We start from the raw sequence: 14122 nt of genomic DNA on the forward strand, positions 1-14122 counted from the left end.
TTAGAATCCTACAGTTTCAATAAAAAAAATTTGATTAAGACAGGCATAATCTGTCTTTCACAGAGTTATACCCTTCCTACAATGAAATTCAATGCTTTTCTTAAAACAATGTGAAAGTCCCACAGAATAGATTCATAAAGGTTGGAGGTAGAAGGGACCATTAGAAATAATTTAATCCAATCCCCCTCAGTTTTGTAGAGGAGAAAACAGACCCAGAGTAAAGTCACATAATGAGTTACTATGTTAGAACTATGACTGAAACTTGGGTCTTTTGATTCCCAAACCCAGAGTTCTTTTCAAGTTCAATGAAGCACTAGGTACATCTGACTTGTCCCAGAACCAGATACAAATTTAGTAATTTCCCTGCTATCAAATATCCTGGAATATAAAGTACCACCTATGAATTCATCTTGGAAAGATGACATTGCAATTTTGACACAGAAATAAAATAGTGTCCTAACCTGAAACTGAGACTACTAAAATCTTCATTCTGATGAGTTTGGATACAGAATTATTATGATGAGAAAAACAGGAGACCCTCTGCCCAAGGCAAATAGATTGGTCAATGAGATAATGAGATTCAAGTGGACTGGTCAATGAGATGAGATTCAAATAGGCTGGTCAATGAAATACCCAACACTAACTGGGGGACCTCCACCCAAGGCTGTACAAGGGAATAATGATCTAAATGCCTAGATATGCACAAAATTCTGAGCTTCTGCCCCTTGCCTAAGTACCCCTGTTTACCTTACTTTCCTGTCCCTGATTATCTTATCTTACCTTACCTTATCTGATTATCTCATCTCCCTGCCCACAGTAGGTTTTTCTCTATAAGAATCCCTAGCTTCTCCTGGCTAGCTGTGACTTCCCTTAAGGAGGATCCTCTTCCTGTGTCATCCAGAATAAATGCCTTTACTTTACTTGGAGACAGCCTGAGTGAATTCTTTCAAGACAATACCACGACACACACACACCTTGCACCCCAACATTTTGGTGACCTTGCACCTCTTCACTTAGATATATTTCTATTTTAGATCAATATATTCTTTTTAAATAAAAAGAATAAATATATTCTTTTTAAATAATATTTAAACAAGTTAAATATCCTTCTTTGTATCTTTAATACTTTATTTTGAATTCAACTTTGTTCTCTTTTCTATCTCCATTAATCCTTGTATTTTAGTCAATTCAGTTGTTTGATAGCCTTTTAAAATGATTACTTATTTTTCTTTGTTGATTTAAAAATTTGTGGGATTTTTTTTTTTTTGCTTTCTTATATTTTTTTTAGTTATTTCTGTGGGATTTTTTCATTTGTTGCTTTTTGGGGGGGAAGGCAGATCGGGGTGAGCAACCTTGCTTTCTTTGATCCTATCACTCTTCTAACTTGATTCAGTTTCATGATTTAAAATTTAAAAGGTCATATTCTATTCTACAGACTTATCTTCTCTAATAAAATCAAGTCCCAAAGAGCATTGTCAACATAGAAATTGAGCAGAGTGATATATCTAGAAAATGCACAGCAAATTTTTGTAAATTACACTCTTAGGATATAAAGCAACTTTAGCATCACGAAGTAAAGAAAGACTATCCCCCAAACAGGATGGATTTTTAGTTTAATTAGTTTCTTTGAATCTAAAGATCAGAAGCTGCTGTTTTTATACAAATTACTTGATATTTAAATACATTACTTTCTTCGACTTCATTCTTTGTGTGACAAACACTAACATTTTATTTCCTCTTTCAGTAGTTAGGTTATGAAAATTTAACATAGGTCACAGTCAGAGCCTGAAGCATTTATAATCTGATCCTTCTAACCACCCAAGAAAGTTCTTATATGGTTCATTTCTCTTAAATATCCTTTTATACTAAACTTTATAATTACCTAAAGCAGTCTTCAAAACACCGGGTCATATAATCCCAGATGAAATCTGTACTTAAGGAAGTAATTAGAAAATTCACAGTTTTAACAATTTCAGAGGCATATTTGTTTTCTTTTATTGCACTGTGAAGAAAAAAAAAAGGAATATAACTGTGAAAAAAGTCAATTTATTATCTTTTAAAAATGTCATTTGTTATGCTGGGTTCCTCTCTGGGAGGGCTCATGGAGGGAGAGGGATTACTAAGGAAAATGTGTTGATATTAAAAAAACAAAAGACAGCAATATTTATTTTTTAAAGAAAGAAATGGTTTAAATTAAGAGAACATTCTAGACCTGAAATTGTGTTATTCTACAAATCCCTTTATTATTTTTATAATTTTTGATTCTTTAAAAACCCAAGACGGTGATTTCTGAGGAAGGCAAATTTATCAAAGTCCTCATGGAGAAAATTTTCAAAAGGGGAATTTTTTCAACACTTAGGTTACATGTGAATTAACCATCTTCCACAACCTCTAAGAATTAGATTGAAGTCATCCTAAGTATTACTTCAGTGACTGAAGAGCACTCATTGACAAAATAAAAGCTCTCAGTACATTCATAATCAGTTAGAAGGTCTCCTAGAGTTGAAGAAAATTAATATAATTTAACTCAAATGCCAACTCTCATTGAAGGAAAAGGATGTTAACGTTCAAGAAGAAAGAGTTTGTTTTCCCTTAAAAAAACTGGTTAGAAATTTTTGAACACTATACATAACTAAATAAATTTATTACTCATTTCTTGAAAACAACTTATTTTCTATCTTTAAGTCTATCATCACACACAACCCTGCCTAAACAGTGACTGTTGTTCTCTTTCAAAATTTCATTTTTGAACGACGCACTTCTCACAGTGCCTTGTGCAAGGTAGAGACTTAATAAATATTTATTTAACTGAAAAAAAATTACCCACTTCCTTTTAGGATTATCAACACCTAGCTCTATATATCAGGACCCTGGATAAGTCTCTTAACTTCTTTGTTCCTAGGTCTCCTAAGCACCTAGGTAAAATGGGAATGATAATAGTACATACTTCCCACTGGGGTTGTTGTGAAGATAAAATGAGATAATATTCGTAAGGCACTTTGCAAACCTTAAACTACAAATACTAGCTATTATTCAACTAAGCAAAATGTCTAGTTTTTACAAAGCCATAGGGACTCTGATCATGCTTGGGGAATCAAAGATTAAAATTAAAATATAGCTGTCCTCATACCAGCTTGTAGTTTGCTGAGGAGAAACAACATACACATAAAGAGCTAAATTACTGGACCTTGAAGGAAAGTTGGAGACTCTAAGAGAGAAATCTGAGAAGAGTTCCAAACAAAGAGCTGGCAGATGCTCAGAGAACAGCTCGCTGGGTAGTGTGGCTGAAATATAGAGTGTATAAAGGTGAGTAATATGAAATGACTGGAAAATTAGATAGGAGACATTTTTTGGAGGGCTTTAAATTAACAAGCACTTATTAAGCTTTAAGGGCCAAGCTAGGGAGTTTTATTGTCTAGAGACGATAGTTTTCCACTACAAATTTTTGGGTAGGGATGTGACAGTCAGACCTATGTTAGGAGTATTAATTAGGCAGCTAGGTGCTTGTATTTACTTTAGAATCTCTTTTTCTTCCCCAACTTTCTTCACTCCTCTCTCTCTCTCTTTCATATATATATATATGTATATATATATATATGAGATTTACATATAAGTGATATAAATATATATGTGTGTATCTATATATGTGTGTGTATAAATATGTATATGTGTTTGTGTGTGTGTATGTGTATGTGTGTATCCTCACTCCCTGGAGTGATATATGACCACTTTTAGTTGTTATATTTGGTCATAAACAATATTAGTCCTACAATATAATTGAAACAACTTTGCCAGATCCTCTGTGTCCTCTCTAATTCCCTATAAGATTTTCCTACAGTAAGTATTCAATAATGTAGACTTTTAGAATAGCCTAACATAGTTTATCTGAGCAAATGCGATTTTTTTAGAAGGGAAGTAGAGAGAAAAGTTTTGTTACTTTCTCATTCAGTCATGTCTGACTCTTTGTGACTCTGTGGACCATAGCATGCCAATATTGTCCATGGGGTTTTCTTGGCAAAGATTCTAGAGGGGTTTGCCATTTCCTTTTCCAGTGGATTGAGGCAAACAGAGGTTAAGTGACTTACCCTAAGTCACACAGCTAGTAAGTGTCTGAGGACAGATGTGAACTCAGGTCTTCATGACACCAAACCACCTAGCTACCCTAAAGAGAAAATTTGTTGTCTGGTCATTTTTTCAGTCATGTCTGATTCTTCATGAACCCATTTAGGGTATTTTTTGGCAAATATACTGGAATGGTTTGCCATTTCCTTCCCCAGCTCATTTTACAGATGAGGAAACTGAGCCAAACAGGGTTAAGTGACTTATTCAGGGTCACACAGCTAATAAGAGTCTGAGAACATATTTGAACTCAGGTCTTCCTGATGCTAGACCCAGCACTCTATCCACTGCACTACCTAGCTACCCTGAAAATCCTGCAATATAAAGGGGAAAAGGTTTTCACCAAAGGAGAAAGTAGTCAAAAGCGTATTGTGCTTTGAAACCAGAAGACTTTTGTTCATACCCTAGTGTAACCTTAGGCAAGTCATTGTACCTCTTTATCCTATGAAGGAGTTGGACTAGAAAGCTTCTAAGGCTCTCTTCCAACTTTAAATATAACTATGGAAAGGACAATGAAAGGAAAACTCCTCACTATCATACCTCGTAAGTAAATTTCCACTTTGAGTGTAGCTAAGCTTAAACTCAATTCCAAGAGCATCTCTACAGTAAGAGTATAAGGCTCTGATGACTTCAAGAAATAAATCCCCAACAACCTGCGGTCCTGCAATGGAAAAAAAGGTCAATCCATAAAGCTAACAGAAGTTAGTCTGATTTCATACTCATAAAGTTAGACATTCACAAACACACTGTTATTTGTGTGAAGAGAGTAGTTCTGTGACATGCAAACTCTGTACATATTTCTCTTTAAAATATTTTAAATGGTGGGGGAAAATTGGTTTAGAAAGGAGAGAACATGAATTATTGATATATTCTTAAATTGCTTAATTACCGGCATTACTTCTTATGAATATGTATTTATATGACAACTTCTCATTCTGGATGATCTTGATCAAATGGTAACAGACATAAAACAGACCCTTATGATGACAACCCCAATAACATATAATTAAGACAGCATAAAAGACATACTCATTAGCAGGATTATTTCTCAACTCCCAAACCATCAGACATACAATCTAAACATACAATCTAAAAAAATGGCCAGCAAACAGGATGAAAACGAAAATTCTCAGAGAGGTAAATACATACTTAAAATACATCTACAGAAATAATCAAAACACACAGACTGAAAAAACAAGGTCTCATCCTTTTTGTTTTCTCTACAGAAAGACAGAGATACTTCCTTCCACATGAAGGAAACAATATTTTAATTATATGCTAAGTTGTGGAATACTTCCACTAAGTTTTCCAATGTTTTCATATTTCTCCAAGACTTATACCATATGGTACCTCAGCACCACATAGAGGGAACAGTTCATGATTATCTTTAATTCAGGTTGTCCCAGGTTGAAATGGTCTAGAGAGCAGTGGTCTAGAAATCACACACTACCCAAGGTTTACTAATGAGTAAAACACATGATTGTGTGTTCTCAGGAACATTCATTCATTTTCTCCTTTGCTAGACTAAATCATGATTACTCATCAGTGTTATAGGCAACATGAAGCGAAAGGAAAATCTGCTTTGGCCATCAGAGATCAACAATGTGAATAGGGGGAGAAAAGCTTCACCGTGTACAGTTTTAGAGTACAGTTACTATTAAGGAGCAGTGGAATGGGGTTTTGAAGACCAGATGCTTTATTTACATCTTCCTTTTGCTTAACACTGAATCTATATATCTTGGTATCTTCAAATAAAGTTTACTTATGCAAATATCTAATTTCATTTAGGCTTATTTAAGGTTTATTGATGAGTTCTGAAAAATTGGCAAATAAGAGAAAAATCTTTCTTAAGAAGCAAACAAAACCCCCAATTCTCATGGGAATTTTCACCTTCATAAAATGATACTTAGGTCCCAGTTTTAAGAGTCTTATACTATACTTGAATTAGAGAATTAATTCTTCAAGCTGAGAATTCAGGTTTTCTTCCGTTTTCCAGATTCAGTGATTATAAGCAGTTTACTAATGACTGTTGAAAAACATTGTGAATACTTGACAAGAAAGTATCAATAAGTGAGAGATCCTGGCAGAGAAGAAAGGAGGTTTAAATGTTACCAAAGATTTAATGACACTTAAGTAAATATATATATTACGTCAGTGGATATGCTAGCAAGATATGTAAATATGCTAAGGGCTTTCCTACCATATCTTTTCTCTCTCTAAGGAACATATTAAGAAATAATATTATTTCTGTCTGAAGTCTTTTTCGGAGCCATCTGAATGAAATAAACCATGTCAGTGCTCAATCAAATTCCAGGGGGAGACAGTTTCCTAATCTGAGATGAGATCCATAACATCTTTATCAAAGACCTAACTAATTTCTAAAGGGAAGCAAAGTCAAAGTTCAGGGAGGAACTCTGATCTCTAAGGAGACAGATTTAGGGTGGTGACTGGTGAAAATATTGAGGGGATTGGGACAGTAAGCGGTTAATTGTGGGAATTGAATGAACCATATTGACTCTATCTTGTGACTTGATTCTGGAGCTAGCTCAGTTCCCTTTCTATCCAATTATGGGTCTAGTCCAACTTCTGTCTTGGGGAAAAAACTTTATTCAGTTGTGGAAATTATGAGACAACTTTTGCTGTATTGTTTGAACCTAGCCCTGCATGGCTGGGAAGCTGAATTACTTCTACCTGCTGCTTAGAAACCATTAACTAAGGACCTGTATATGCTGACCAGAAACCTAGTCAGATCCAAAGACTGATGCAAGGGGTTTTTGCACAAGTGCACATCTCAAGCAACTCATGTCTTATCTGAAAACTGGCCCCATACTGATCAAACAGTCATTGTTTCCAGTTGCTTTGACTGGAAACCTTTCTCATGCAATATGATTGACTTGAAAATAAAGTTATTCAGTCAATTAGTTATTGTTTTCTATGTCCCGCTGACTGAATACACTTGGGCAGGGGGGAAATAGAACATCTCTTTTTTTTTGAGTTCAGGGAAGTGCAGCTTGGAAAGTTCATTGGTCTTATTTAATGATTTGGCTTTAATGTATAAAAGTCTATCTCTCTCTGTATCTGGAGTCCAATGCCAAAGCTGAGAAAGGTGACTGATTTGTTGGGCAATTGGCATGCATTGTTTAAGTAATCAATATTCTTAGAAGCTCAAACTTTTGTTTCCTCAAGCATTTCATGTTTCACCAGCCGCACTGGACAAAGACAGAAACTCCTATAAATCAAATTAAGAGCAGTATCTCTCTTTCTCTACCTTTTGCCAATTGAATTGGTTTCGAAAGATGATTCTCCATAGTGCACTGTGGAAGTTATGATTGTTTTAAGTTACTCAAAATTTCAAATTTAAACTTTGTGCTTTTGTTTAATCTTGACAGCCAAATTTTGCTTTTCTCTCCTGATTACAAAATTTTAAGTAGAAATAGTTGTTAGAGAGATTTTCAAAAGCATGTTATTTTCAATTTTTCTGTCTCTTCCTAAGCTAAGATCTAGATACTTAATAAATTAATTTCTGACAGGTTTGTGCCAACCAAGTAGAATACTGAATTTTTCTTCTAAAAAAATTAAGAAGTCCAAAAGAAATGGACTTGGGAAATAAGGTTCACATATTGTCTGCTTAAAAATCAAATTTCTGGACATCAGCAACTGAACATAGATTCTTAAGCTGTGGTAACAAGACATCATGCAACGCAACTGGTTTGGAAATAAAATCGACATTTTATTTCTATGATTTCAGTAAGTGAAATACATATGATAATATATCATAAATTCATAAGATGAAAAATCAAAAGATAACACTCATCACTCTGATGACAGCTAAAGTTCATAACAATGATCCTGAAGCACCTCTGAATCAAAGAAAAATGAAACTATTTTCAACACAATTTTAACATTAAAATACTTTTTACCATATTACCTATTTCAGGCTTGTCAAGGAGACTAACCAAGATACGGAAAGGCTTCAGGTAAGCCTGGTGACTTTCTTCAAATTCAGAGCTAGTGAACTTCTGATGCAAAATTTCCATCAATGCCTAATTTTAAAAAATGGCATGTTAGAATACTTCATACCAATATTGTGAAAGTTTAAAAGAATTTCTTTTCTTTTTTTTTTTTTTTGAGGCAGCTATGTGGCACATAGAGTCAGGAAGACCTGAGTTCATATTTGGTCTCAGACACTTAATAGTTGTGTGACCCTAGGCAAATCACTTACCTCTGTTTGCTTTAGTTTCCTCAACTGTAAAATGGAGATGACAACGGCACCTACCTTGCAGATTATTGTGAGGATCAAATGAGGTATTTGTAAAAAGCAGCCAGCATACAGTATCTGATACAACGTGGGCACTATATAAATGCTTATTCCTTTCCCCTCCCCTTCCATTATTTTTAGGTCATTTTGAGTGTTGTAAATTACTACCAGATGGAATACAAGATATTTCAGACATAGTCCTGTGGACATAGCAAACAAGTTGGGGTCTATAAGTACAGACATCAAGGTTTGCCTACAAGGCTGGCAGGCAACAAATATTTATTACCTACTATATGCCAGGTACTGTGCCAGGTGTTTCAAATGCAAGTACAAAGTATGAAATAATCCCTACTTGCAACAAGCTTACATTCTACTGGGAGAGACAATAAGTACATATAAAATACAAGAACATAAATATAACATTAATAAGTGTATATGTATAACACAAAGTAATTAAATATATAATAGAAATTTAGGAGAGAGGGCGCTAGCAGATGAGGGCTCAGGAAGAGCTGGACATATGGACAGAACACACATTTTGCTGAGACTCAGTAAAGTAAGCCTGCTGATAGCTCAGAACAAATAGCTCTGAATCTGGGCAGAAGTGATCCCCCTACCTCAATTAAGAGGTCTTTTGAGTATTTTTCAAAGAAATAGGCAGATTGGTCTTCATAAGATGCTGAGATGTTCAATTGAGGCACAAGAGTATTTCCTTTGATATCTGAGCCTACAAATGAAATAAAAAACATTGATTCAGAAAGATATTTAACAAAAAACATATAAAGTAAGAAAGATTATATCATATAATGTGGGGCAAGATTCCCATCTTTTATTATCTTGTAATGCAACTTATCCTAGAAACCCAGAAAATGAGAATGAAGCAGTAGGGTTGGAGTCTCATGTTACTCTTTCACTGACTGCAAACTGATAACAGTAACAAACCATGGTTAAGTAGAAGAAAAGCCTTTTAATCTGCCTCAACTATCTATGCCTGTTTTTTGCACAGACATGGACACACTTGATTCTGTTAATAAGAACTTCTATATAAAGCAGGTATGTTCCCTAGTCCCCATTCAATTAGCAGTTAGGCATAATAAAAATACTGTTCTTTGAGTGTTCGTACACTTAGGAGTTGTGTGACCCTGAGCAAGTCACTTAACCTGTTTGCCTTAATCTAGTGGAGAAGGAAATGGCAAAAGAAAACCCCAAGGACTGTATTAATGTGTTATGGACCATGGGGTCATGAAGAGTCAGCACACAACAGAACAACAATAACCTCTTCTTTGTGTGTGTGTATGTGTGTGCATGTGCGCGTGCGTGTGTGTGTGTGTAATGGAACAATATTTCCAAAGAATATCACCTAGAATAGATACCAAGATCTAAGACAGATTGGCTGCCTTTCAGCTTAGAGTGGGAACAAAACGTGATGTCCTATTTGCTGTTTTCTGAATTATTGTTTGGAAAATAATACGAAAATTTGCAAAATGTCAGAAACTGCTATTGCTACCCTGCAATAGGTGAAATGCCAACCAACGAATATTCACCCACATCCTATACTTGTGGAGTCCAGAAAGCAATCATTACTAGATATCTATGGGGCGACAATGTACTGTAGTGGATACAGAAGACTTACATTCAAGCTCTGCCTCTGACGATATTAACTGTGTAACTGTGAGCAAAGTATTTAATTTCTTGGAGTCCCAGAAAACTTTCTAAAGATCATAAATTATAAATGAGTTGATGATTTGCCATGGTGAACAGAGTTTCCACACTGGAAGCTCTCTATATACCTATCAATTCACATTGGACACTCACCCCAAAACTCCACCCACACACTATGACCTATCCTATCCGAATGTTACACATTATTGTGGACTAAGGCTACATCCAGGAGGCTCTGAACATATGGCTACTCAGACCAGGAAATCAAAAGATCCTTCTTATTAGTGAACCCCCAAAGCAAAATACCAGCTCAGAATATATATACATTTCTCAGAGCCAGAAGGCATCACAACCCTTGTGACTCACTGCCTAGTAAGCTTAGTTCCAAAAGGTATGAAAGTCTTCCTACAAGCAAGCCTCCCCTAAGCAAGATTCTCTCTAAGCAAGTTCCTCCCCAAGTGGGTTCTATTTAGGATATATCACAGGTGGGTACATAGGCTTATTAATGGATGGGGAAGATCTTCCTGTTTCATTAACATAACACCATCTATAATAGATGCCTCCACTTTTTTTCCTTCTCACTTTCTTCTTATCTCCTTACAATCTGGCTTCCAATTTCCTCTCTCCAAATGTTATTAATGCTCTCTCCAAAGTTATTAATGATCTGTTAGGGCCAAATCCTGTGGCCTCTTCTCAATCCTCACTCTCTTAAATTCCCTCTCTCCTCCTCATTCCCTTCTCTCTACGGTTTTGGAACACCATTCTCTCCTGGTTTTCCTTAACGTATCTGATTATTCCTTCTCTGTCTCCTTTGCTAGATGCTCCTCTAGTTCATGCCTTCTAACCATAGGTGTCCCTTAGGGTTCTGTCTTGGGTCCTCTTCTCTTCTCCCTCTATACTGCTTCACTTGGTGATCTCATCAGCATCCATGGATTTAATTAAATTCTGAACTAGAAACAGCACACTTCAATTTTTAAATAAAAAAATTATTGTATATTATTCAGTCAGTACCTAGCAACCATGCATAAAATCTTCTGTTAAGAGACATATCTCTTCTCAACAAAGTCTGGGTAGCAGCTGAAAGTATTCGAACAATATCCGATCTGAGCAGTGGAATGGCACTTTTATTGGAGTCCTAACAGAAAAAAAAGAAAACTTTTCTGTAGATAATTGAAAAAAACAAACTCACTATCTCTCTGAATACAATTATCAGCAAAATATCGAAAACTTTATTTCTAAAATTTTACATTTAAAGCCATTTCTCAGAAGCAATATTTTAAATCAGTGCTTCAGTATTGGAAGGGACCTTAGTGGTCCTGAAGCTCAAGTCCCTTCCAGACAGAGAAATCTATTCTACTCTGTTTTTAAGGCATCATTCAATGTCTTAATGGGAAGAAAGGACAAAGAAAAAAAAGCATTTATTTAGCACTTACTATGTGCTAAGCATTTCACAAATATCTCTTTTGATCTTCACAATAACCTTACTAATATGTAAAGAACTGTTAGGTAACAGAAGTATAAAGACAAAAATGAAACAACTCCTGACTGGGGAACTAAAATAGACACAGATCAATAAATACAAGGTAATTATAAGGAGAAAATACTAAAAACTGAATGAATTCGGGAAGGCTTCACAGAGGAATCTGACCTGATTGATAAACAGAAGCTAAGACTTCTGAGACGGAGGCGCTATGTAAATTCTAGCTGCCACTGCTACTACTACTATGACTATGACACACTCTTCACCCTTACCATGAGCTCACCATATTAGCTTTGTACTTAGTGTGGATACCCAGTCAGTTGACCCCACTGAAGTTTAGAACTTCTCCACTCAAAAGATCCACAGATCACCCTCCCTGGTAGCAGAGATCACAGGCAAATAGTAACATGGCCAGCAAGAAAGGCGGTTTCAAGATGATAATAGGTCAGAAGTCATATTATATTGGAAGGTCTGAGAAATAACTGGATGATGAGTAAGCACTGTCAGAATATATACAGAACTCTTTTTTAGAATTTAGTGACAAAAAGGTAGATGATACCTTGAGGGGATAAGAGTCAGGTAAAGATTTTTTTTTTAAGAATGAGAGATGTGAATGTGATTTTAAAGAATGGCAAAATGGTAGCCCTAGGTAGTAAGAGGATAAAGAGGGCAGAGGGAGTAGATGGTTGGGCAACCTACTGGAAGAGATGAGATGAAGGGAAGCAAATGAGGAAGTTAGCTTTGGTAAGGAGAAGGCTCTCTTCCTCAGAGACAAGCAAAGGAAGAGGATAGGTGATGAGTTGTAGAAGGGTTTTGAGGTATGGAATAGAAGCGATGATGGCCCTCATGATAGATGTCCTCATTTCTCTCTGCAAAGTAGGAGGTTAAAGAAGTAACAGTGGTCTTGAATGGTGAGAAGGTTCAGAACATCACTGCAAAAGCTGTAATAGATTGGGGGGAAAAAACCCAAAACGACTGCTGTGCACAAGTCATAACCTAGGGGAGGACAGGTAACATAGACTTGCAGCAGAACACACTCAACAACTCAGGAAGAGGAGAGAAAAAACCAGACAATAGATGTTAAACAGGGTTGAGGACTGACAGGTTGTGGACAAAAGGTTGACAAATTCCAGGATTGGTTAAGTTCTTAACTAAAGGGACAAGACTGAAGAGATAAAGTAAGGCAGAGGTCACATGCTGGGAGAATATGAAAGAGTATGGAGACAGGGTAGATCACCGGAAAAAGATAATTTGCTTTCCCAATCTAGCTTATAAATAAATATAATAAATATATATATAAACATATATTTTATATATATGTAAAGTTTTTATATTTTCTATGGTCTTCAATCTTGTACAAATTCATTAATTCATTTGGATCCTTTACTAGACATTACTGGGCAGTTCCAAATACCATAAAACACAATTTCACATTCAATATTTGCTTTGGAATCTTCATCTCTTGTAAAATGGAAGTTTCTGCTGGTCTGCTTCAGAGCATAAGTAGTTAACTATTTAGTAGTCCAACTCTCTTTAGTTAAGCAGAGTTACAAGCACTGTTTGAAATTGATCATTCTTTACATTTCCGGGGTGGGGGTGGGGTGGGGAATGCTCTAGAGCAAACCAAATAACTTACCAGGCACGTGTAAAATGGGAAAAAGAAAAGGACTATTTCCAAATTGTTTCTCTGTACCAGAACGTTAGAATCCAATAAGGATGCACACAAAGATTTTACCTGTCGATGATAAAATGCCATATTAAATTTATACCTTTAAGACATTTTAATTATATTTTTGAGCTGTTTTGTTTTATCTGGGACTGAATTGCTCATTTGACATTTGTCTTTTCACTCTTTTTGGATACCTTACCCTTTGTACTCTGTCAAGAAAAAAAGGCACCTGCCACATGACTCAGTCCATCCCTTGTTACCTAAGAGCATTTTGAAATGGGGGGGGGGGATGTCTGATTTTGATCCCATCCTTGCTTCTGACAAACAGAAGAGAACACAGCCTCCCTGCTCCTCCCAAGAACAATATGGAATATTACTGGTAGAGGAACATGACCTATGTTTCTCTCCAGTATGGAGAACTCCTGGTAAAACTCCCTCTATCAAGTAGGTGAACAGCTGCCCTGACAATTTCCTGGGAGCAGTGAAAAATTAAGTGATTCGCCCACTGTCATACAGTAGGGAAAAAATACTTGTGCTGCCTACTTCACAGGGTCATGAGGAAAATGCAAAGCAGTATAAAAATACACAAACGTATATTTGGTTTCGACCAGTGCTTTCACTGATACGGGAAATTCTTAAGTGTTGAAACTCCCTGCTACCAAAGGAAATAGGTGATTAGCCAATGATTTGTTATCTTACAGGCTTTTCTGAGACACTGAGTGGTTAAGTAACTTGTCCAGGGTCACAAAGATAATATACATCAGTAATAGAACTTCAGCCCAGATCTTCCTGAGCCCAAGGCTTTATCCACCATGTCACACTGACTCTCTAGAATATTATATAAAATGAATTATCAATAAGAATTTAACAATAATTTCTCAAACAGTTCAAAAATTTCTCAAAAGTTCAAAAAACTTTAAAGCCACAAGACTGA

The 14122-nt window shown here is 35.8% G+C and overlaps 1 protein-coding gene across 3 annotated transcripts in view; it reads right to left on the reverse strand.

The window, feature by feature from the left end:
• DOP1B (DOP1 leucine zipper like protein B) overlaps positions 1–14122 on the reverse strand; it is a 133186-nt gene that overhangs the window by 88832 nt on the left and 30232 nt on the right. For all 3 annotated transcript variants that reach the window (XM_072614920.1, XM_072614918.1, XM_072614919.1), the window contains 6 exons: positions 13156–13254; positions 11051–11174; positions 8995–9104; positions 8048–8162; positions 4660–4780; positions 1883–2002 (listed from right to left, as the gene is read on the reverse strand). In XM_072614920.1, the coding sequence (XP_072471021.1) occupies positions 1883–2002; positions 4660–4780; positions 8048–8162; positions 8995–9104; positions 11051–11174; positions 13156–13254 (689 nt within the window). The remainder of the gene's footprint in view (positions 1–1882; positions 2003–4659; positions 4781–8047; positions 8163–8994; positions 9105–11050; positions 11175–13155; positions 13255–14122) is intronic.

The sequence above is a fragment of the Notamacropus eugenii genome, chromosome 5 (genome assembly GCF_028372415.1).
Source record: "Notamacropus eugenii isolate mMacEug1 chromosome 5, mMacEug1.pri_v2, whole genome shotgun sequence".
Lineage (NCBI taxonomy): Eukaryota > Metazoa > Chordata > Mammalia > Diprotodontia > Macropodidae > Notamacropus > Notamacropus eugenii.